The 23,867-nt window shown below is 40.7% G+C and overlaps 2 protein-coding genes and 2 long non-coding RNA genes across 12 annotated transcripts; 2 read left to right on the top strand and 2 right to left on the bottom strand.

Annotated features, from left to right (window-relative positions):
- Positions 1 to 316: 316 nt before the first annotated feature.
- On the bottom strand, positions 317 to 4,042 carry LOC111253091 (uncharacterized). Of its 6 annotated transcripts, none has more exons than XM_086992553.1 (6): positions 3,902 to 4,042; positions 3,055 to 3,222; positions 2,254 to 2,624; positions 1,218 to 1,539; positions 616 to 776; positions 317 to 503 (listed from the first exon to the last, which is right to left on the bottom strand). In XM_086992553.1, exons 3-6 carry the CDS (start codon positions 2,620 to 2,622, stop codon positions 348 to 350), a joined length of 1,008 nt encoding a protein of 335 aa, XP_086848679.1. In that variant the 5' UTR covers positions 2,623 to 2,624; positions 3,055 to 3,222; positions 3,902 to 4,042; the 3' UTR covers positions 317 to 347. The 6 variants fall into 6 exon arrangements, with proteins under 6 accessions (XP_086848679.1, XP_086848677.1, XP_086848678.1 ...); XM_086992551.1 differs by lacking the exon at positions 3,055 to 3,222 and adding an exon at positions 2,887 to 2,934; XM_086992552.1 differs by lacking the exon at positions 3,055 to 3,222 and adding an exon at positions 2,887 to 2,934 and having other exon boundaries at positions 616 to 773.
- Positions 4,043 to 4,188: 146 nt separating this feature from the next.
- Positions 4,189 to 12,665, top strand: LOC111253092 (uncharacterized). Of its 4 annotated transcripts, none has more exons than XR_015329975.1 (4): positions 4,191 to 4,464; positions 7,503 to 7,844; positions 8,127 to 8,422; positions 8,639 to 9,054. It is a non-coding gene; the product is annotated as an uncharacterized LOC111253092 (long non-coding RNA). The 4 variants fall into 4 exon arrangements; XR_015329976.1 differs by adding an exon at positions 12,528 to 12,665 and having other exon boundaries at positions 4,323 to 4,464; positions 8,127 to 8,898; XR_015329977.1 differs by having other exon boundaries at positions 4,189 to 4,464; positions 8,047 to 9,054.
- On the bottom strand, positions 5,522 to 23,802 carry LOC111253090 (spondin-1-like). Its single transcript, XM_086992550.1, has 18 exons — positions 22,772 to 23,802; positions 18,138 to 18,343; positions 17,736 to 17,872; positions 17,547 to 17,604; positions 17,164 to 17,305; positions 16,583 to 16,734; positions 15,894 to 16,199; positions 15,440 to 15,556; positions 13,695 to 13,755; positions 12,487 to 12,751; positions 11,892 to 11,955; positions 10,778 to 10,903; positions 10,215 to 10,385; positions 9,863 to 9,896; positions 9,483 to 9,656; positions 8,684 to 8,928; positions 8,116 to 8,328; positions 5,522 to 7,563 (listed from the first exon to the last, which is right to left on the bottom strand). Exons 1-18 carry the CDS (start codon positions 23,268 to 23,270, stop codon positions 7,537 to 7,539), a joined length of 2,997 nt encoding a protein of 998 aa, XP_086848676.1. The 5' UTR covers positions 23,271 to 23,802; the 3' UTR covers positions 5,522 to 7,536.
- LOC147754790 (uncharacterized) lies at positions 16,578 to 17,386 on the top strand. Its single transcript, XR_015329978.1, has 2 exons — positions 16,578 to 16,717; positions 17,197 to 17,386. It is a non-coding gene; the product is annotated as an uncharacterized LOC147754790 (long non-coding RNA).
- Positions 23,803 to 23,867: the final 65 nt, after the last annotated feature.

Below are 23,867 nucleotides of genomic sequence, written 5' to 3'. Positions count from 1 at the left end.
GTTCTCATCTTAACTTTCCAAGCTCATAACCGTTTGTCGGAATTGGCCATTTTGGCCAGGAGAGAAAAGGCAACGTGAGTAAATGGCACCAGAACGTGTGGCTATTTGACATGTCCTGCTGCGGGTCCTTATAAACGGATATGCTTTATGAGATCCAAGGATCTTTGACTGCTATTTAATATTAAGCTACTTTTATGATACACATTTAGTCACAATACATTCTGGGATGTATCTCGTCCATTCCGCACTGACTTAACCAGTCTGTTTAAGCTGTTTAAGCTACGTTCAGCTCTTTGTTAGAAACAACATACGCCAATACTTAGTAAATATCCGCTGAGGGCTTTATTCTATTGAGTCGTAATTAGTTCGTCTGATGACGTTGACGTTTGTTCCCCGGCTGCAGGGGTGAAGGACTGCGCGTCAACAATCGAAAGTAGCGCTCTGATCTCCTGATGATTTTTCAGCAGCTGATGTTTAACTCGATGAATTTCGGCGAGCACTTTCTGAAAAACAATTTTTGCTTTTTTGTATATATGTATATATATATATATATATATATATAGAGCTCGACTAAGACTACTATGAACATGGCTTGCATACTTGACTGTTACTTACCTTTTTTCCTTTCAATATATTTGTTAGCTGGATTACACGTCGAGCAGCGTGTTGATCCAATATAGCGTCTTCAGTCGCTTTTGAATGTTGTTGCATTTGTTGTTGTTGCCTTACGAGGTCCGCGATAGATGAATCCGTTGTTTCGTTTGTGTAGTTCCCTGCTAGTGGGCATAAGTATTCAGACTGTAGTCAGATTATGCAGCCAACGGAAGAGCGGTGTCTGATCGACTCCTACATTCAGCAAGTCGAAGTCCTAAGGAAGCTAGTATAATGTCTAAAGTGCCGGTGGCCTGTACGACTGACGATTCCTTCGAACAGGACTCGTTTAGCTGGAAAGCGAGCAGCTTTTACAATCTAAAGTGGACGACTACTTTAAAATCGAATTTAGGCATTAAAAAAAGATCTAACAAATCTGTGAAGATTATTAAAGAGAGCGCACATCGTGTTTTGTTCTACGTCACAGTAATTATGATTATAATAACAATAATAATGTGATTTATACTAAATATATATAGCGTATGATGATAGCAAAGCCAACGGCAGTGGTGAAATATATAACACTGGTAGGTTTACGATGTCAGTTTTACTTCCTGAGTTCTTACTGCGATTTTGTATTGTCGAATAGACCCGCGTAGGAGAGGCTGTTTCTTCGCGGAACAAGGCCTTAATTTTGGCCGACGGTCGTGAGATGACAATCTCATCGTAACTTTCTGACTGCATGCGACTGGTATAAATGGGAGTCTGGTCAGGTCCGTCGTATTCTACCAATCGCAGGTAGTGGCGTAGGGTGAGCGCACGCATCGAGCGATGACGAAAAATAACTTTAATGTCGATATCGAATTCGCCCCACCCTGTCCGTTTGACTTCAAAGGGCGGCTGAAAGACTTCCTCATTTGCATAGTACGGTTCCAGGATAAATATTACCTAGATGAAAAGATAAGCACCATGATTAAATCATCCAAGGGCAAATATCGGAAAATGACAATTAGTACGGTGATTTCGCTCGAAAACTGTCGCGCCGGAAATTGTCCGCCGTCCGGTAGAGCATAAATTCACTCAGATTATGTTATTGCTAGCGTTGAGCTAGACTCAAACCCGGCAACAGTCTGTACGTACCGGACAGAGATCTGATTTAGTTGTTTCGTTGATGATTGTATTAACTACAAAGCTAAAATTATCAGAATGGCCACAGGCAGAAAAACCATGTACCTCTTGTATATATATTTGAAACGAGAACTGTAATTTGGACACCGTTCGCCGACATATTGTTCGTCTTCTTCAATACACGTACGTACGTACGTACGTACATACGTATGTACGTGAGAACTCTGTACTCAAATATAGCACGTGTAGACACCAGAGGCCGTAGAAAGTTCACAGCCACGAAAAAGAGGTATTTGGATTGAAGAAAATAGCGCCAACGGCTACGCATCAGCTCTAATAATGTTTTCGATACTTCCTTCTACATTCGAAAACGGATCTATTAAGGAAGAAAGGTATTTTAAAGTACCATACTCGCATGACAATTTCATATTTCTGTCATCTTCACCAGGCCTACACGTCATCAACGTGGCTAGAAATGAAGTTTGGCCTGTTCTAGTGAATATTGATTGATGTTATCGTATTCAAAGATCATACCTTTTTTATGTAATGGCCTAGGTCGTGAGCATTTTGATATGGCCTTACGTAAAGGGTCCATTCGTGTGTATGGCCGTCGTCTCTTGTGAAGCCGAGATATCGAGCCGAATTGCCAAACACAATAGGTTTACTCAGTTCAACCCGGGAGACGGATTGCGTATTTAGGCGATTTATAGTGGCAGAACTTGTCGCTCGGGCAAGACCACGCGAAGGGCTACATCTGATCATAATGGGCGCGTTGGCGAGCTCCAGCGGGCCCCCAGCGGCGCGAACAGCATCTTTTGTGGCTAGAGTTTGGGTCGCCGTTGTTACGAGATCCGATGGAGCCGATGGCACCTTCTCTTGCTGCGAACAGTCTGAAGAGAACATACCTTAGAAAAGTGTAACAAGCTCATATATATGTGTGTGCTTATTGCTTACCCGCGTACTAACGGATCGCTTTATACGTTACGTATGTACGACTAACAAGCTATGTAACACACCGCACGTACAGCCTAAACGAACGAATAGAATAGAGTAAAGTAAAGATAAATGTAGATAAAAGTTTGTTTCACTATCTTGCGCTATTCACTAATCTGACTTGGTTGCGCTATATGGAAAAATATTGAAGGTACTTAATTCTACAACACTTACAAATGCACCTTCTGACCCACTGTGTTTCCGTCTTTCGCAAATCAGCAACTGAAATCCGTAAATTGCAACTCTCGTAGCTATGTGATATTTACCAACCGTCACTAATTGCCGCTAGCACGGAATAACTACTTTGATTTTTCTCCAATCTGTGAAGATACGGCAACGTACTGTTAACGCGAGTTGAACGTCTTGCAGATAGTTTTATATCTTCAATCGGCAATGGAAGCTACGCTTTTTTGAAGGGCGTTCTTTGGCCGCCCAAACATCTTGAGTGGCAGATGTGTGAGCCTTGTCACCGCTGTGATTTTTTATCCGGAATCGAACGCACTCCTAACCCTAATTAAGGTGAAATAGGGAAATTTGTTCGGATAACGTGACGGCTTTTTATTTTCGTCCATGAAGACTTACAGAATGTCGTTATTGGCCTATTACCATGGAGTCCATGTTACTGGTTTTGTGGTACATTACGATTTTCCATGTATAACCTTTAACGCCGTAGAAAAATGCTCGGTTGAAGTCTGTAGACAGATCTGCTTTTAGCTTTCACTTTTATGATCTTTCAATTAGACAGAAGAACCATTTGGCGTCTTTTTTGCGATGGAGAAGAGGGCACGATCATCAAGCACAGCTCTTCTCTAATTTCGACAAAGACATTACTTGATAAAAACGATAATTTGCTTTAGAATGGTTTCAAAAATTCGAAATAATTCGACTCATAAGGATCCAATACGAATGAGAACACGCATACGTAAATTACAATAGATGCCAAATCTGCTCGTATGTTTCACACATGTAGCACCTACAACCTACTGGGGACGATGGTTACATTCTCCTAAGAGCTGGAACGTTTCAGCTTTAATAAAGATTATAACAATGACAATAGTAGTCGAATAAGGTCGCTGATATCATCCTATCCCTAGTCACTAAGGCAATTAGCGGACTAACTATAAAAAAGGCCCGTCGAGCTTCGTTTGGAAAATGTGTGACTTTCTTCGTATTTCAGTCAAGGCCTTACAGATTCGAACGTTGGTGTTTGGCTCCGCCCGAGCCATGAATGAGCAAGAACGGCTTGCGTGCACGAAGCTTTTGTCCAACAATTAATATGATGATCGAACGGCACCGAGAGCGCGTACAGGGGAGCGACAATTAGGCGTACACTATCAGTGACTTGCCAGGCACTTTTTTAAAGGAACACTGATAATTAAACTCGGGATCTGCGTCGAAATCAACTAGGACCAAGCCTTTCCTACACACGTGCATATTTGTAACTGGGTTGACCTGACAAAATATAATGTACTGATGGCATTTTCTGGGCACTTCGTGTGCATATGCACTGTTAATATATAAACGGCTCAAAGTCGAAGACGTACTTATTAGAGGCTATGAGACAATCTTCCCTAAGGAACAACATCTATTTTGTTGTAAATTCACCCAGAAAACACAGTAGACGAATGTTCAGTGCACTAGCCAATCTGTGGATTAGTTTACTTTGTTGGACAATCTAGATAGTTCATCCGCAGGATATATTAAGCCCATTTTGTTCTAATTCATTTACACGAAGGAAAAAGCAGCGCAACAGTAAGTACCATATGTCGCGATTTCTTTCTTTTTCAGTATATGCTTTTCATTGTCGTCCCTAACTTTTTATTGCTTATGATACGATATAGTCCTCAGTTAGTTCAGCTAAGTTTTACTGTGATCCAAGCGGACCTCCCTTGGCATCATTTCATATTTGTACTTTATAATTTCAATTAATAACACAGTAGAAACTAACTGCGGCTAGGAGTTACACAATTAAATTGTTTTCAACGGTAAACGAATATGTTATGCATGTCTGCGTAAATATATCTTTGCCTCATCGTTGCTGCGAAAAATGGCCGTCAACCTAAACACCGAATGGGTCTCGGCTTATACGACTGTAAAGTTAATTTCAACTTTTCTCAGTTTCGTGTAATTATGCGAGCAATAAGGAAAACAGGCTTCTACAAGTGGTTCTCACTAGAAAGTCTCCCCATATTAGATAAATATCGTGTGCTTCTAAATATTGGCTAAAAGCGTTTGGCATGAACGCACCGTTTATGTTGTAGTTACGGCAAACCTGCCCCTAGTTTATGGCTGCTCTCAAATCCAAGAGACACACTCTCGCCTTGAAGTTAGCGCTTCCAACTTACACTGGCTAAGTTCGAAGAACTTTCGGGAACTATCGCACACATCTATTGCTCATAGTTTTGATACTTTCGGTGCCATCCTACAGAGATCATCGTAACTTTCCGTAAGCTTCCAATTCTGTAATTCAATATAATATAAGCGCCAATACCAGAGGTTTCGATTAGGCAAAGAGACTTCACTCTGCCGGCAAGCTATTTTATCAGAACGCACCGAAACCGTGTTCGGAAGTCTCTACATTATTCTATAGAAGCGGTGGCTAACGTGTTGAACCATGAGTTATTGGGAACTGCTTGTTGATATCAATGATTTTATGATCCTGAAGTTTAGAGGGAGCATATAGAAGCCAGTTAGTAGACCTAAGCAGATGGTTGACTTGAAACCGTCCTGCGTGTGCACGATCCAGATAGAAGTTGAAAGACACAACGTTGGCCATTCCATAATTGACAACGCTCACAAGTAACTGTAATATACAAAGTTTATTCATGAGTACGGAGTCTATCATAGGAAGACGATTGTGTCTATTTTTGCTTATATGTTTACTGTGCCAATGAGTTGAACTTCAGTAGTAGAATTAATTGCTTACTAGGTCTCCGTCCGTAAATGCGTCCGTTACGTGACTCCAGTCGAAACGCTATAATTATACTCGTATAATTATAATATTGGCAATGCGAAAAACAACCGGTTGGCATTGGTGTGCGATAAGTAGCCCGGAGTAAGTACGACCACGCACAATATAGGCGAGTTTGTATTCTAAGACGGTCTTGACTGTTGTAAATCGTTTAAATACACAGGCAACATACGAGGACGCATATAATTCCACTAATAAGTATGCGTTTACAAACGTCTTCAATCTGCATGTTAAGCTGGGTTCCTCACAGCAGAATTTCTAGGTGGGCATTTTTTTATTTTGCAACTTTGAATATGGGTCTAACTTTCTTAATCGGATACTGTGTGTCTTATAATGTATGCCTATCGCTGGGTAGAATTTTGTACGTAATATAAATGATAGTCGATATGTAATATGCAATAGTTGGTAAGATTGTGACCAACGCTATTCTACTGTGTAAAACGAGGTTTCTACGCCAACTCGGTTGACAGCAACAACCTACTGAGCGTATCCTGTACGACAGTGCTTAAACATCTTTGAACAATTGAGCAGTTATACGAAAGGCTAGGGCAAAATGATTCGCCGAACCATTTGACAAGGATTTGGCGTTATGGGCTAGGCGTAGCCCACGCCATGAGGGAACGTACGTCTAACAAGCATTTGAAAAGCTATCGTTGTGCTGTAAACCTAGTTTCATCATCTATAGAACAAGCCTCCTGAATACTGTTTTTTGGAGAAGGCGCAAAAGCATAACCGGCCTGTCAGTATATCTGCTAGACTAGTTCAAGTTGGGTTGGCGCTTTTTTTTAATGGTTACGTAAATTGAAAACTGTGCTACGACGGGGGAAAATCCAAGTAAACTTGCCAAGGTCTAAGTACGTTAAAAAGAAAACAAAAATTTGCTTCATGTATGGTTGATTGACACGAATAGCTAGCTAACAGCACGTGGCCTATTAATTTTTAACTTAACTTTTTCAGATATTTAATAATTTTTTAATCATTGCATATTTTCCACGTGAGCGCACATCATTATACCGTACTTATACTTGGCAAGATCTAGAACTCTGCTTGTTGAGAGAAATTCCTCATCTGAGAAATAGGTACGCGTGGGTTCATTGGAAGATAGAACGCTTTGGGTGAGCTTTCATCTTCGACACCGATGAGTCGACACTCGTGACTTAACGCCAATCGGATTTTGACGAGCCTTCAGGAGATCTGCGCCCCAGAAGGCCACCATGCTGTCAAATTTGTTGGAACGTGATAAACAGAGATACGTATTGTGGTATCGAGTTATTTTCCTGTGCATTTATGGTACGAACAAATTGTTAGATAACTTTATTTGATTACGTTAGTATATTGGTGATAGCGGCATATATGATATGACGCGAATGCATCCTTGCCCTTGCTAAGGCTCATTTTCCAAGTAACTTTCTGCAAGCTCAAAATGTACAGCTCTCCATATAGAAATCATATTTGCAACTTACATGCTTGCAGTTCTTTCACCTGTACTATACACTCACTAGAGTCGCGGATCCAGAGCTAAAGTTATCGGAAACAGTAAATGACGACACGATCACGTACAGATAAACACGACTAGTTCATAGGCCTGACTGTCGCTAACTGAAATAATTGATCTGTTCGACCAACGTGCAATACTCGGAAATGTTCGCTGCTGTTTTTAGAGCGTCTATATATAAGAATGTATGAATACGGTATACGATTGTAACTAATGAACTATGGGTGTATGTTGATTTTGTTATAATTTGGTGATATGCGTAACTTTAACATGATTTACTAATGGGCTAACCGATGCCGTTATTCGTTTCACTGTCCTCGTTAGCGGAATGACGGAACGTCCTGTGCCAGAAGCCAACCTAAACCATCGAGCTAGACCCGTTTGCCTGCAACCGACAACAACGCAACAGCGAAGGGCAGTCCAACAGGACGAAAATGGTTGTTACAGAAGGCTCAGCTAAGTCACTTAAAGGCGCCTTTGTTTTTTGCGCCCAGGGACGATTAAGCTAAAATAGTGGGCACCAATAACATTTCAAGCACATACATAAGTTCAACTGACTGAAAAAAGAAGAAGAGGAGGCTCACCTCCTACGACCTGGTCCGCACTTCTCAGAGCCATTTACAAAACGATTTCCCACCTACTGCCCTAAACCTACAATAAGCTAAGGTAAATGCCTATTTTTATTGTTTGATTAAGGTAAAAAATGTTTTTCTAACGCCTATTATTTTGACTGAACAACTAAACAGCTACAAGACGAAGCAGGGACCAAACAGGAGAAAAGTCAAGCAAATGGAATGTGCGTTGAGCTCAATGCGTAATTAACTTTCGAACTTTTGTGTTAATTATGTTTCATTGGTGATATTTTCAGTCTGACCATGAACTTTTGCAATCTGGATTTACGTTCAATATTACTGTAGTGGACTCGCGTTTAACTTACGCTATTTATAGTTAGCAGTCTGCTGCTGCTGCGTGTTGTGGCTTTCTGACGTGGACGGCTGCTGCTGGTGCCACTACTGTTGCCTTCGGTGGAGCAGGGCGGATTATCGTGACATCTCCTTCGCTGAACGAGTTTTCGCGGACACGGCCGACCCCCTCGACGAGCATTCGTCTTCACCATACGCCGACGTGACCGTCGCCCGTTGCCACATGTCTGCCACCGTACCCCACGAAAAACAGCCATAAACGTGTCATGACATACATCAAATGAAGCGCCATCAGCTATAGCAGCTGTTTTAATAAAATAGGTATAAAAATTGCCATTTTTTGGGGGATCGTGTTTGTATGAATTATTTTCGAGGTCACACGAGTACGAGAAGCTGATATGGATGTTTAAACGAAGCACCTGAGCAAATGTCCATGACTCGCTATGTCGATAGAATAGCATATGCACCTTTGTGATGAGAATTGTTCCCTCGACTGCAACATTATGTCGATTACTTAAATATATTTATTACACACAGAACGCAATCGTTACGGAACTTGGGAAAACTTTGGACAATACTTACCTTACTACAGAGGCTCCATTCGGACCAACGGGTCACGACACAGTCAACTGGAGGACCTGGGGCTTCATCCATGTCGTCTTGATCATCATTTGATGGTATCGGGGAGGGCGGCTCAAATAAAGGCGTTTCAGAAGTTAGCCCGAGCACTGAATCCGGATGATTCCTTCCTGCATAACGACTGCCATCAAACAGCCACAACGACGGCCCCGTTGTTGGTACGGGCAACTGATGATTCAGTCTTAACACTATACAGAAAGAATATATTAAGTTGTACTTTATACGGCTAGCTGATGCTTATCGATGAGTACCAAATGAACTTCAAAGTTGATCGCTACCAACGTTTATCGAATTATAAATTAAGATATACTGGACATATTCATGATGTTATCGAATTCGTAATTTATATATGTAGATACGAAAATTACTAGAAAAATAATATTAGGGTATAGCACCGTTATCAAGGCTTAAGCAACTAAACCGTTAGCTAGACGAAAATCTTTCGGCGCAAATGGGCAAAAGTTTACCTTATATTTCCCGTGCAGAACAAAATTTTATACACTTGGCCTAAAATACAGCTCAGGCCCATAAGCACAGAAAAAAAGAAACATAATTGATTCTAATATTCACACTTCTCTAACGAATGATTTCTTTCATATATTTTAACTAAAACAAAATCATGGTTTCCTGGAGCTTTTATCTGGAAACATGATGACTTGCTATATTTGAGCAAAAGATTAAAGTAAAGAGTATAAATCCACAAAATTAACAGAATACTGGTAATTGTATAGCATGTACAAACCTTCAAGGGCTCGGCCGCATTTTGATTTGCACTCTGCAAATGTCTCAAATCGATTTTTATTTCCTCTACAGCCTCCCCACATGAATTTCATACATTTTCCCAAACGGATATCGTAGTAGAAACGGTGAAATGCGCCACGGCAGGGTCCGGGCTCGTTAGCTAGGAAACAAGCTTCTACAGCAAGTATGTCCGAAAACACCAAGAAATTATTACAAGCATTAGTAGATATTTCTCACGTTCGATCTAGGTCATATGTCGATTTCCTTCAACCTGTATTTCATTATTATAGAAAAGATTTCCGCTACAGGAGTAGGGGGTGAGAGGCTTGACTCAATTAACCGAGGGTAATACGAAGAGTAAAAGTTAAAATATATGCGTACCTTGTGCTTTTCGTTCGTCATCCCCACAAACCGTCTGCAACGAACAGTCAATTAATTTCTACCCTATCTATTAGTCCATTCCATTTGCAGGATGGTCACGTTTATATAAATCAGTCAACACTTTGATATTGACTGCGGTATAAACATGAGAAGATGGCATCTTATGTTTTTGCATTCTATTATTTGAAGCGTGATAGCGTAGCCTCCTGTGCTTACTAGCGTAGTAAGCATTCTACAGGCCACTTGCCAAATGCGATGCTTTAACGAAGGCACTGAAAATTTAGAAATATTCTTTTAAAATAAAAAAATCTACTATCTGTAGGATTATCGCGCGAGGCCGAGCTACGTTTACCTGCTCAGACCTGCAAGTGGCCTTGTGTAGTTGGGGCACGGCGCAACGAGCAAGAGCTGCTAGCTGAGGTCGGAGGTGCGCCCGCGTTCGAAAACGGACACCTTCAGCGCCACATGATGCGGTACATGGAGACCATTCACTCCATTCGCTGACCGCACACTCCCATGAAATCTGTAAACGCGTGAATAAGGTGAAACCTTAACGACGAGTGATTTAGAATGGCTATCTTTGTCTTGACTATGTGCCATCAATGGCGTCGCGTCACCGCATGCGCGTATAATTAGTGGCACCAGCGTTAGTAGGTCGCGTGACGAATTAGTCCTCGACCGACATAACGTTCAATTGCAATCAATGGTCTCAGAAGAAACTAGTTGGGGTTTTATTGGTATCACCAAGCGGAAACCTGGCCAAAATCAAGTTATGAAAGTCATGTTCTTAGACTATATTTGAGAGTTGACGCACCGATCCGTAGGCTAACAATGGAAGTCGTTTAAAGGAGATTGATTGATCAGTTTAGTAAACGTGCACAGCGGCTTGAAAGCGTCTGGTCAATCCCCACTCACGTTTTCCGACGCGCAGTCGATATCCTGTGGTGCTTCGCAAACTTCTCTCTCCACTAAATTTACGGAACAAACTTTTCGAGCCATATGCTGCGATGCGAGATATTTCCGCCGACGAGCCCGAATCCCCTATCGAGCAAAAACCATCATGTTGAAGTTATACACATCTTTTTTGCTTGTCATTAAAACATAGAATAATAACTTTTGTAAATTACAGTTGCTTGGAAGCCGACTTGACCTTTTTTCGGCGCTATTAGGTGTTTACTGTACATTACGGAAAGCAACGATCGTCCTTGTGCTATTGCTGTTTTTTCATTAAAGTGCTGCGGTACGTCTATTTTTTTTTCAGTAAATTTACTATATCAACGAAGTTCTGCGAGTATTTTTCTGTGACCTTCCATGACCGTACTTGACCAAGTTAACCACATAGTGTAGTTCCGTCGTTTTGTTCAGTCATCTGGGCTCAAAAACTCTGTTATAGTGCGTCAGCAATTTTTGGCTATTATCACAGCCCTCGTATTAATTATTTAGCGCTTTCATCAGGGTATGAAAGCAAGGTATTGTCTTCTTGAAATATTTCCGTTACCTTATTCAATTTTTTTTGGACCAACCTCAGATACTATTTGCCCTACTGTTATCCCTCTGCCATATTCGTCTTCGTGGTAAAGGTCAAAGCCAGTTATTTTTTTTCTATATCTATTATGTGCTTATTGTGCGGAGTGAAAAATACATTATATTAGAATAATTTACACATGCTCAACCCTTTTTGACAAAAAAAATGCCAACTTTACCTAGGTATTCATTGAAATTGATCTAGCATCATATTTTTCCCATTAGAAATGTCGAAGCCTTTAAGAAAAGTTATTAGAAACGTTCCTAAAAAAGCCACTAGATACATAAAAACTTTTAACCATTTACAAGTATATGCTTAGTGATCAAAGAGGCTGACCTCTAGTTTATCGTCAGCAATTATAAACTCGGGATTATACACCCAGTATTTAAACGGAAAAGGATCGTTTAAGCGCTACAGATGAGCGCCGAATAATGTCATATACGAAACACTAGTAAAATAGGTGGCCGTAAATAGGTGGCCTTAGCAGCTCGTCGGAGAACAAACCTTGTTGCAGGTAGCTGCACACTCTGTCCATTGTGACCAGGCGGTAGTTTCACACGAGATACCACTGAAAAGAAATGCTTATGGGTACATAGTCATTAAAGAGGGACTAGTTGATTGTCCGAACGCAAGAAAATTGTCCGACCCAGCATTTAGCCTCTCAGTGGTCAACTTCAGTACCATTGCCAGTAACAGATTCACCTACATTACTATAGCATCACCGAGCAAATTCGTGATTCGTATTGGCCAAACATTAACCAAAGAACGGACCTTCATTTTGGACGGACAATTGAGATCGTGCCCGAGGCACAAGAGATTAGCTGCCGTTATTATTAAATTGCAAGTAAAACTTTTTTTTTTCTCGTCAAAATTCTTCATCTAATCAACGTCTGATTCAGTACATTTAAACGGGTAACAGTATTTGTGTGTCTGCTCAGCATATGATCCGTACTGCCTCTTCAGTCATCGCTTTATGATAATCTATTTTTGCTTTTTTTCTAGTATTGTTCCAAGGGTTTCTACATATTTGCATCATGGTTACATACGCTTATACTTATTCTATTATATGTACACTATGCTTATACGATAGCAGACTTACTTTGTACACGTGTTTTCGCACTCCTCGCTTTGTTCAAGTAGAGTTTGTGGATCGACTTCGCCCTCAGGCGAGGAGCACTCTGCGCCTTGATCATCGTCTGACGGAACGAGTAAAGAACGCGTTCGATATCGAAGTCCGTGGCCTCCACAGGAAGCAGAACAGGGTCCCCAAGGTCCCCATGGCCCAAAGATGCTCTTACACGACGAGGAAACGCCAGTCTCATTGACGCTTGCATGTGGGGTCGCATTGGGATCGGACGCCCTCACTGACATGTCATAACAAGATAAATAGATGAATGGTTTAAGATGATGGTACATGCATTTGAAGTTTACTTTTTGAAGCCGTCTCAGCTCGGTAACGATTATTATGAAGCGCCTTTTTTGCCTTGACGGTGTATGGCACCTTCCTTATCTGGGGGTGACTCGGAGTATCACACAAGTTCGAACCTTGAGTGCATTACATGGAAGGTATGCTACGGGAGATTTAGTTGCAGCCTTCTCCGTACGGCTTGGACAAACAGAACACTTTTTTAGAATAGAAAGCATAGCTAAAACACGTAGACACTGTATTTTTTTGGCCGGACTGATGTGTACATCTAGCTCGTAAATTATGAATAGATATTTATCTATCTTTCCTGAAAATCTGCTGTATTTATCGTCCATCTATTTTTCGTCGTGTGCAACTTGGGAGATTTCATTTACTGCAAGTCGTTGGGGGTATGCAATGTGTACGCTGCATAACAATTCAGAGCTATTCATGGGAAGTTGTGTGTATGCATATATACGTATATACGCCAACCTTGCGTCATAATGCCACGAAACTGATCATAAGCAAGAGAAAACCGCCACGGGGTGAGTCTGGCATTTGGATGGGTTGCTGAATTCGTTTAGGATTCAAATACAGTACAACTGACGGACTAGGTCATCTTTCGTTAGGTGGTAGGTATTTCACTTAAGATAATTAATACCACAACGTAATAGGCTTCAAAGCTATTAAGATTCGTGAAGGGCTCACAGATATTCGTGCTCGAATAGGCCCACTCTTAGTGAGGAAGCTAGGACTCATTTGTGCGTTGGACTACGAAAAGTGTCAAATGGAAACAGTCCGTAGACATTTGGCATGTTAGACAATAAAGAGACATGAGTTATTCTATATTTAGTGTAAACTCTACGGAATTTTAAGGCCAAGAATTTTAATGAGGTACAAACATTTATCTTCTTTGATCGAGCCAGATCTTGGCCGTTCGGCAGCGTCGGGATCACACGAGACCTACAAAAGGCGTTACGCTCTCATTAGATATGGTTTCATTAGGCCGGCACAGCTATACGTAAGATTTGCAATAAATTAATTTATAAACACATTTATATATATATATATATATATATACAAGAATTTTTGTACAAAAAGCTTGAGAGCCGTTTGTTAGCTAAATTCCGAAGTGTTTGTATTGTAAATTTTCCGGGGTTATTTTGTCAAAGTGACAAACGTATGGAAAAAATTTAGAATATATATATATATATAACTAAAAAAAGAAAAGATAGCATGAACGACCAACGTACTCTTTCAGAATATTATCGACAAAACTGTGTGTTGATCCTGTTGTCAGTCTTCAAAGTGAATTGGTCGTAACTATCTCACCATTACCGATTTAGCGTTTATCAGAAGGCTCTTAAAGGAGTTTGATCTTAATATAGCGGTTAGGTCGAATTTTGATCTTTCTGCCGTGAAGGCAAACCTTAAGTTTCTGATGACATTTCTCGTTAGTTTGTATTAGACATAAGGAATGCACCTGTGCTTTTTAATGAAGTCGTACAAAAAAAATAACGTTTATTATTGCCTTTATAAGTGTACGCTTAAATAGAGTTCGCATTCATTGGCGTATATTCATAGCGGTGATAAAAGTTACATTGGTAGGGGCTACTTTGCGCCATCTTTGTTTGTCATTTAAGAACTGAAAGATTGTTTTTATGCGCAGCTTTGTTCTGGCCATCAAGCCTAAAACACATACTAATTACTGTTATTGGCGCGCGTACAGTATGAAAAAAAAGACAAGTATATGAAAAAAAAAAAAAAAACAACCAAAATCTCAATATGCTGCCCTATGGCATTACTCTTTTAAAATATGACTATCTTATTCCAGGTCACTTTTGCAGCAAATACATAATGGACTATACTTGTCGTTGTCGTCGCCGCGGATATACCGTAACAACGTATTTACGTTTCTTCATTACTCACTGAACGTGCTAAAAAAAAAAAACACTTTAACATTGAGTCAAGATTCGCTCCTTTGTCAAGCTAAACTTTCCGACATATAGTCCATACTATTTTCTTAACAATAATAACAAATCCTTTGCCTAATTGCAGGTCACGCCATATAAAACTTTATCAAAAAGAGGTCTTCTGTATAGTGCAGCAATGTTTCAATTTCAAATGAGCAGTTACAAAAAGCCCATGTGAGATTTGATCAGTTCCGATGATAGACGCGGTCTGTCAGGCCACGCCGCCCAAAAACATAACGGGCGACCGTTGTAGAGTTCCTAAGCTGATAGGGTACATTTCATGGACGTAAACTTCTAGAGTGTGTTTATAAGGTATTAGAAACAAACGGTATAATGCGTAAGTCGAATAGATATTGTCTTCTCTAGCAAATGCCAAATATTTGGCTTCCCTCTACAAATTTACTGGCAGACCCTCAGATATTGCTAGCAAATGCCCATTATACAAGTACATAGTTTAGTTATCACCCAAACAGATTTAAAATCAGCGAAATTTGTTATTGGAAATGAGTTCGCACGATGCCGCACGCAGTGCCTCGAAGTGTCTGAAGAATTAGTCAGTATGCATCATTTGCTCAGCTTTTCGGTGATCTTAATTCGTTATAGATACGGCGGTTTCTTTGCCCCTGACGTCGTATGACTATTCTCGCAGCTCGGCAAGAAGCGTTAAAAAGTACCTTTTCGTAAAGACGTTGTCTTGTAATGGTTAGCCTTGCTACTGGTTTCATTGGCGACGCCTCAGCTGTTTCAACCGGACGGATCAACTGAGGAACTATAGGTGCGGAACGATGCAGCTGTAATATATATATATATATATATATATATATATATATATATATATATATATATATATATATATATGCGATATAAGGGATATGCCCAGCAGAAACAAACGAAAAAAAAGAAAAACGCATAACTAATATCTATATTCAACGCATCGATATAGAATGGTCTGTAAGAGGATTGAATAGGTTAGTCACTATGTCATCGCATCTTTATTCTATGAAATCCCTCCTTTTAGGTATTTTTTATATTCTGTTTTCCTTACTATATGTCTTCTGTATCATGTCACTGAGATGGAACAACTGTAGAATGATAAGGTGATAAATTGGCGACAACAGGTTGACTGACCATGATTATAGGATGTGTCGATTCTTCGGTATCACCGCTGACTCCTGGCGTCGTTGCTACCGCATGCCATGGGTAGAGATTCATGGTCTTTGATGCAACCCAAGAACAGTTGCGGAGACAAAGTTCGAGAGCGCTTACTCCCACTAGCCAGGAGGGGGTGTGAGCCGAGGGAGGTCCAAGGGCTGAGAGCGCTGACACGACATGATGACGTCGGTCGACACGGAACACAGCAAACGTCCGTCCGCCATCGGTTGCTGCTGGATGCCATAAACCGCGAGCCTTAATTATTGTCCGGATTTTTCCTGACTAGAGGCAAAAAATATCAGCTACTTACTCATGTTTGATAGATGAGCACTTTTATTTAAGTTTAATTACTTTAGCAACAAAAAATAATCAGACCACTACTGAGATGCGACGTTTGCCATTGGCGAGTTTATTTTTGAACGAGTGACTTAGGATTACATATAACATAGGGTGCTCACTATATATTAAATTGTGTATTCGAAATGATATAAGAAAAATGAAGAGATTGATGAAAGCCAGTTAGCCAGTGAGGCAAATTGTTTATTTATCAACACTAACATCTAATTATTAAATTTAAGCCCCAAATATATTTCGCAAAAAATTTGGTTACTGATGTTTAGACAGATCATTTTCGAGAATGCTTCACGCAATCAATCCTAATGTACCTGCGCTTTAAGCTCGGCCTCGAGCCTACTGGTTGAGCGTTGTTCAGCCACGCTGCGAACGCCATCTGACGGAGGACCTCCGTATTGCCACATCCGAAAGTCGGCCGCATGTGAAGCACCGATTATATCCGAAAAGTATGTTAACCATGCGTCTGTGAAAATAGTTAATAGCTACACGTTAAGCAGGCTAGATCCTATTCTCATCGCTTTAGTGCTCGAAACGTAACGACAGTACGCATCAATAGAACGTGGTATTGCATGGACTTGAATAGAAAATGGAGGAACACAGTGTAGCTTGTCCTATTCCCTTAACGAGTAGCTTGTTCTGTCGTAATGAGTTAGGGGCTAACCTTTAATTTATATGTTGTTAGAATGAGATATACGTATGTTTTAAGCAAATGGACAACTCTGTTCATCACCTTTGACCTTCCAACACTAACAGATGCTCGCAGATAGATGTTGATAGAACGACATATCAAGTATTCCGGTAAGTATGGGATAGCACATATCATAGCTAAATCAAGAAGAAATTCTAAAACGTAAGGTTCGCGTGGTGTACTTACAAAAAACCCAACACTTACTCTCTGGATAACCTATTGGATGTGTGTTTTTAGACCAGAGTCCTTCAAAAATGAGCTCGTATTTAGCTTCATCACAAGCGCAGCACTCAGCCAAGAGGGGTGGCTGAACGTCCTCGTCTTCACGCTCTTCTGGACACAGCTCCTAATTATACGAAAATGAACCATTAGATCAAACTGTCGCGACCAATCGAGCTCAATCAGTAAATATTATGTATTGTATTAATAGTATTGTGTATTTCGTGAAGTGTTAGACGTTCGGCTATATGTACATGGAATCTACAGGATAATTCGTAATTTGTTTCCTAGATCCAGGTAAAAGAAAATGCCCAATGTCGGATTGCGTACAACTGACGCATTTTTGCATGCAGAAAGTGCTATGATACCTTTGTTAGTTCGTTATCGTCTGCAAACCAAGTTTCCGGCGACTCGATAACGGTGGCGCTGCAACGCAAACCAGATGATAATAACACAAACAGTAGTCTATAATAAACAAGTAGATAGAAAAAGATCTATTTGTAGACAAATGATTATATACTTGCATTATTGTCTGGTACAGCGTCACCCTCTCTCACCTAAAAATCACGCAGCTAGCGCCAATAGGCGGCGCCGTCCATATCACGCTCACTTCGCTTTTTGGGACTGAAGATGCAGCATTAACCACGTGACCGCAGTCATCCGACAAAAGACGTGATAACGCATCCCCGAACGTCTATAGTACAATGTAGAAAAATCTACTTTGAACAGTATAATATATAAAAGCACTAATATGATGACAGCCCATAATTAATAATGTCAATTAAATCAGTGAAAATCCACGAGATAAAATTACCTAGTTTATTTTTTTCTACATCATTAAACCCTGACCCCTGTCACATAGTACACATACATTTTGAAAATGCTTCACATATTTAGCACGCTTAATGCGTCCATGTATACACGTACCGGCAACAAATTCTGCTCAATGTACCATTTACCTGGAAAGCACCGACAATGTCCTGAGCTCGCCGGGGGTGTTCCATGGAAGCTGCGCGGTGTGAAATGCGCCTTTTAATATCTGTCACGCTCCGGCCTCGGTGGCGTGCTGAGTGATGGTCGTCTGATCCGGCGCTCAGCAACAGCGTAAATCCAATGAAACGTCGCGGTGGAGAATTGCTATATTCAGGGGGTGCTTGAAGTAATACTGAGACAGAAAATTTGCTTTAGCCGAAAGGTCAGCTATGTCGCCATAGCCCCTACAATAGCTCTATCAAAATGCTAGGAAAATGTAATAAAGGTTTCCGTGCGTTGTTCTCTATAAATCGTGTTATCTCAAAGTTATCAGTTAAACTCACTTCCGACCAGCAAACGATAACGTCGTAACGTTAGCATCTCAGATCGAACCCCGCTAAACTTTTTTCCTATTACCGATGGAGGCCCAACAATAGCTAGGCCATTTCTAACAGTTTGGCATGCTCGTGGAGCCTGCCAGTTTGACTTCACAGAGGTACTAGAACTGCAATAGTTGGAATCGAAATGGAAGTAAGACCCGTATACCAGGGTCTGTTTGATTTCGGCAAATTTGCCGTGATTCATCATAACATTATCTTTAAGTATTTTCTATGATCTGACCCGACCTTGGACCCACGAAGTATCGGCTACCAGGCAGGCACGTTATTCCATTAACATACTAAGTATAGTACAAGACCGTAATAAGTGAATTATCAATGATCCATAACTTCATTTCAACTTGTTTTTCTGAGAATGTTTTGCTTATGCTATTTTCATACGTTCCCCAGTGGCAATGCCCCTGCACCGCAGGCATGCACCGAATGAATAAAAACCTAAAAAGTTTATTCGTTTATATCATAAACAAGACGCAGGTGAAACCTGCCCAAGGGCATTGTCGGTAGCAAAAAGACTACCCAGATACGCATAATAGGGGCAGGGTTTCCCCGAAACGATCTACTTTGAGAATCGTTGTCTCAAAGTTCTAGAGCTCGAGATGCGCCCGATCCAGTTGTTGCCCTATGACCATCAATTTTTTCCTTGCATCTCACCATTAACTCTGATATTTCAATAGCACAGTTATTGGGAAATATAAGAGTCAATACCCTTCTACGCGACCAGACTTACGTTGAAAACGTTTGTATAGTTGTATTTGTACGTTATACCCACAAAATAAAAGCCTTGCTCTGCTTCTAATTCATGTTAGATAGTTTCATTGAAATACAAGTTCAGATCGTCGAGTTCAACTTCCCCTAAACCATACTCAGATCTTAAGCTTAGGCACTATCAGCTTACAGTTGCAATGAATGAGCAGGATTCGAAATAGAAAAAAATTGCTGAAGCTTCTAAGTTTTTGGTTTCTAATCTATACTTGTTAGAATGCATTATTATGTACTAAGAAAGTATACATCTTCGAGTTCCAGACAATTTTTTTTATCTGAGCCTCTTAAGTTAAACACCAGCGATCATCGGGGCCGAAGAAACAACTTAAATATAAATCTGCTAGATAATTGGATTTGTGCTCATACGCGCACTCTATATTTTTCACTCGTTTATTTCTCCCTTATTTGTGGCTCGACGGTGGCCGTGTATCGGGTCTTTGCGCTTAGAACCGGACTGTTGTTGTTCATGAAAGTCAACGGTAGTGGTTGTCAGGTTGGACGCAGCGAAAGCCGTACATGAGTGCGTGTTTGTCGGTGATAGCTCGCCCGTCCCGTGGAGGGAGGCGGCTGCTTTAGATAGATAGCCATGCGTTTGTGCTTGTCCAAAGAATAACGTATTCGAGGAAGGTTCCCATGCGAGACGACGCGCCCCCATCTGACCACGCCATTATAGAGCCACTCCCACGCGCGTTCGGGATCCGCAGCTCACGTCGCTTCATCATCTAGCTCGTCGCATCCTCGACGACAGAGAGACAGATAGTCGGGTCAATGAAATAAACCCCCTACCACCGCTGTAAAAGTCTCTCATCATCAGAAAAAGTAACGCGGAGAAGCCAGTCAGCTAGTTACAGTGAAGGGAGGATGGACAACGCGTGCTCGCCGACCGGGGTGCAATAACGGATATTTCATATTTGGTAGCCTACGGTGACCATTACTGCTAATGCTGTGTTTACTAAGATGGCCATTCGCCGGGCGGGGTGGAGTTTCCTTGCCTACGTAGATGGACTTCATTTGGGTTCTCCCTGCGAGTTTGGTACCGGACAAGGAAAAACAGGCATAAAAAAATGTAGAAAAAACCTATTGTGTGATTGGTTTAAGCACAATAGAGCCACTATAAGATTGCCGGCGTCAAGCCGTATCAAAGAAAGTAACCGCTATGTGACCGGCGGAAAGCACTGTTTATTTTTTCGGGAAAAATGCGGCTCTTTAATTCACAACATTACCTATGTATGCGAAAATTATAACTACTATATATAAAATTATATAACCTTAATAACAACAATAATCTCAGTATTGAATCATTACGGTATCTGTAAGGATTTAGAGGCTAACATTAAACATTATGACATGTGTGCTTTTGGTTGCAAGGTTCAGTTGGTGTCGAGCATAAGTCCCTCAAGTTACCAAAGTCTAAGCAGTATTATACGAGATAGTTTTAAAGCCCCCGCCCCGGTAGAAACCGATCACTCGATGGACCTTGGAAAAACTCGTAGTTACAATTACCTCCTTTCCTGCTACAGACTGTTTGTCTACTCATCTTGAAACCCGCTTTTCCATAGTATCGTGACAACGAAAGCTTCAAAATTGATTGCAAGTTACTAGAACATTAACGATAGAAACTAGTTATTATTATTTAAGAAAAATGAACACAGGCGATCTTCTTTGTAGCGGTGTTTTGATATTTTGATTATTAGGCAGAAATAGGTGAGATCTATAAAAAGCCCAGAAATGTGCATTATACATTTGCTGATGTTAAGTTCATGTGTAAAAGCTGTAAATGACCTATTTTCTTCGATATCCTTCAAAGGCGCATTTGTTAAATAGGATGACATAACAGAATAGCCCTCCTGTCATCGATTTGTTCTGTACGTTCTTTTAATCCAATAAAGGTTTTACTAAACGCATAGAGATCTGGACACTTCACACTGGTTCGATTTCTCCGAAAAATTGCTACATCTAAAAAGCAGTTACCACTGGACTTTTTTTCCATATACTTTCTCCATACACGTAAATTTCGCCACAACAGGACTACTTTCCGGGGCAAATGTAATTTCCAACATTATGTAGATCTTGCTTGCCTTGAAAAAAAACAATATCGGTGATCTGAACTTCAAACACGTCTATCGCGACAGAGTAGCCTAGGCTAACGTTTTTGTATGCCTGTATTTTAGTGAACGTTTCCGAACTGCGAAAAACTTAGTCGTATATTGAACTTGTCGAGCTGCGGTTTTTATGGCGGAACACTTTACCCTCGGTTCCCGTTTTGTGAAGGTAACTTAAGTGGTTTGTTAACATTGAGCCTTGTACAGCTTCTGTTACAGTTCGTGCTTTTCTTTCGCGCAGGAGAATTGGCCATTGTGTTTCATTGACTCAACCTTTTTTGGTACGTTGAACTCGTTCAATAGCGTTTTATTTTAATTTACTATTTGTTCGCAGAATAAATACAACGTTCCCTTATATTGTCCTTACAGGTCCTTAAGAGGGTCTCACAATTCGCTTGAAAAAAAGGTGTCTTCTAGTTAGTTCCTCTGGCTAGTGCTTTCCTAAACCCAGTATCGTATAAATTTAAGAGATTTTTAGATAAGAGACAAACAACTATGTTCGCTAAGTTCAATTACCTCAGGTGAGCGGGTTTATAAATCGTGGTCCTCAATTACGAACACTAACGGAAACTTTAAATACCACTGGGACTCCTAATTAGGCCTGTGTCTCATTAAATAGATATTTACTTGCATTCACGCCCATACTTTAGGACTGCATCTTTATAGTACATTCATAATTCATACAGTTATTTTTTAGGCACATTTAATAGAAACGCAGCTATTACAAAGAAACCATATTCCGTTTTTTGAAAGCTATTTACCCAAAATTCGGTATAAGCCTAATCCAGTAATATCCTTATCACGTTCAACCAATATAACAGTGTTCAAATAATGCCTTTATCATTCCCATTACCAGCATAATATACCGATGTATAACAATAAAAGTTTAAGTTTCTACTTCGGTTGCATTTCCGTATTGCGTTGCTTAGCATTTTCGGTAGCGTCTGAAGTCTATGTAACAGCAATAAAAAATCACGTTTTTTTTTTTTTTTTTTTAAATCAACACTTTAAAATAATGATTTACTGTTCTACTACAGTTTGCATAAAACTAGAGAAATATAATTCGACAATACCTCGTCGGTTAGAGTACATGTTCCTCCCACCGATGAACAGTGGTACAGGGAAAATTAGAGTTGACAGTTGAGCTATTGAGTAATTCAATTATTCTGGCGATAGCAACTAGAGTATTTTTACGTGGAACTGTGGTCGGCCTTAATAGTACGAAGTTACGTTTCGCACTTCAGCGCGTCGTATGATACAGCAGCATGGAGCAACCTTGTTTTTTTCCACGAATCTGTACACCGGTGCATGCGTTAGTAAGTTTTGAGACAAAGTGACACTGTACTTTGCTATCCTTACCTGTGTAACTTTCACCGTGTAGGTATTTCGTTGGCATCCCTGCAATACGAATTGCGAATCCACCACCGCCGATGGTGCGCGAACTGGTCACGCCAGAGTCCGGAGGGGCTGTGCTTGTCAACAAACGGGCACAGTCTTCTAAGCTAAACGATCTGCCTGTCGACGTAGACTCCTCCTCATCACCGTAATGGTCACTATCCCGACTCGAAGTTTCCCCGCCTTCCGTATTATCATACTCTCCTGAGCTAAGAGTAATCAGAGGACGGGCTCGGGCTTGGTAGTTCCTCGATATTGCATCTGAGTGAAAGGATGTGTGCGCGGTTGTGCTCCCAGCCGACTTAGCTACCGAAACAGTCAACGCTTGAGGGTCAAGTAAAATGATGGTGACGAACGCCAGGACGAGGTACAAATTTAACATCGCGTTCTTATACAAGCCACTTCTAAGAGTCGGCAAGTATCCGGAAGTTAAGAGGTGTTTATCCCTTGCTACACCCATCATTTCCAGTTATTAGGGGCAGTTTGCTTAATTGAATTGTCTGATCACGAATAACCCTTTAGCGAACGTTTTGTTACAGGATGTCTTAAAACAAATTCTGAACAAACGCTTTCTTTATTCCTTCTGGTAGATTTCCTCGTCACATAACACATGCACATATTGATAAAGGCATCTTATATGTCGAACAGTTATTGCGGTAAAATTAACCATCCAAATGTTATTCGCGCTTCACAGACACCGAAGGCTGGCGGTGCATTTCACACTCAGCTAGTAAAAATTCACAACTAGGTAATAGTTCACGCGAAGGGAACTTATCCATTGAAGTCTTCGCAGTTATCGTTGCACCTTTTTAAGAAAAAAATTGCACCTGATACTTAATTTGTAATAGGCTGTTGGTTTGTTGCCTTTGTCGTTTGCAGGTGCCGCTTACAGGTGACCAACGGTTCTGGCGCACCTCTTACCTCTTCTCTACCTTAAATGTATGCTATAACCGTGTTCAGCACACGTGCGCCGTTGCCGCTACCATTGACTTTGCTCGAGGGCTTCTACGAAGAGGACTACCCTTTCTTTTAAGACCACCCTTTCCAAGCCCTCGCCGGA

This window comes from Varroa destructor, unplaced genomic scaffold, assembly GCF_002443255.2.
Source record: "Varroa destructor unplaced genomic scaffold, Vdes_3.0 BEIS01000006.1, whole genome shotgun sequence".
Classification (NCBI taxonomy): domain Eukaryota; kingdom Metazoa; phylum Arthropoda; class Arachnida; order Mesostigmata; family Varroidae; genus Varroa; species Varroa destructor.
This window is presented reverse-complemented; position numbering and strand designations above follow the sequence as displayed.

Excerpts from the sequence above, each read along its gene's own strand:
- LOC111253091 (XM_086992551.1), bottom strand. The coding sequence starts at position 3,938 with ATGGCTCGGGCGGAGCCAAACACCAACGTTCGAATCT. Across the intron at positions 2,935-3,901 it reads AAACACCAACGTTCGAATCT|TTGCTGATTTGCGAAAGACG; the intron begins GTAAGGCCTTGA and ends TACGGATTTCAG. Across the intron at positions 504-615 it reads ATATATTGAAAGGAAAAAAG|AAAGTGCTCGCCGAAATTCA; the intron begins GTAAGTAACAGT and ends ATTGTTTTTCAG.
- LOC111253090 (XM_086992550.1), bottom strand. The coding sequence starts at position 23,270 with ATGATGGGTGTAGCAAGGGATAAACACCTCTTAACTTCCGGATACTTG. Across the intron at positions 10,904-11,891 it reads GTGCAGCTACCTGCAACAAG|GGGATTCGGGCTCGTCGGCG; the intron begins GTTTGTTCTCCG and ends TTTGCTCGATAG. Across the intron at positions 8,329-8,683 it reads AATGGAGCCTCTGTAGTAAG|ACATGTGGCAACGGGCGACG; the intron begins GTAAGTATTGTC and ends GTACGGTGGCAG.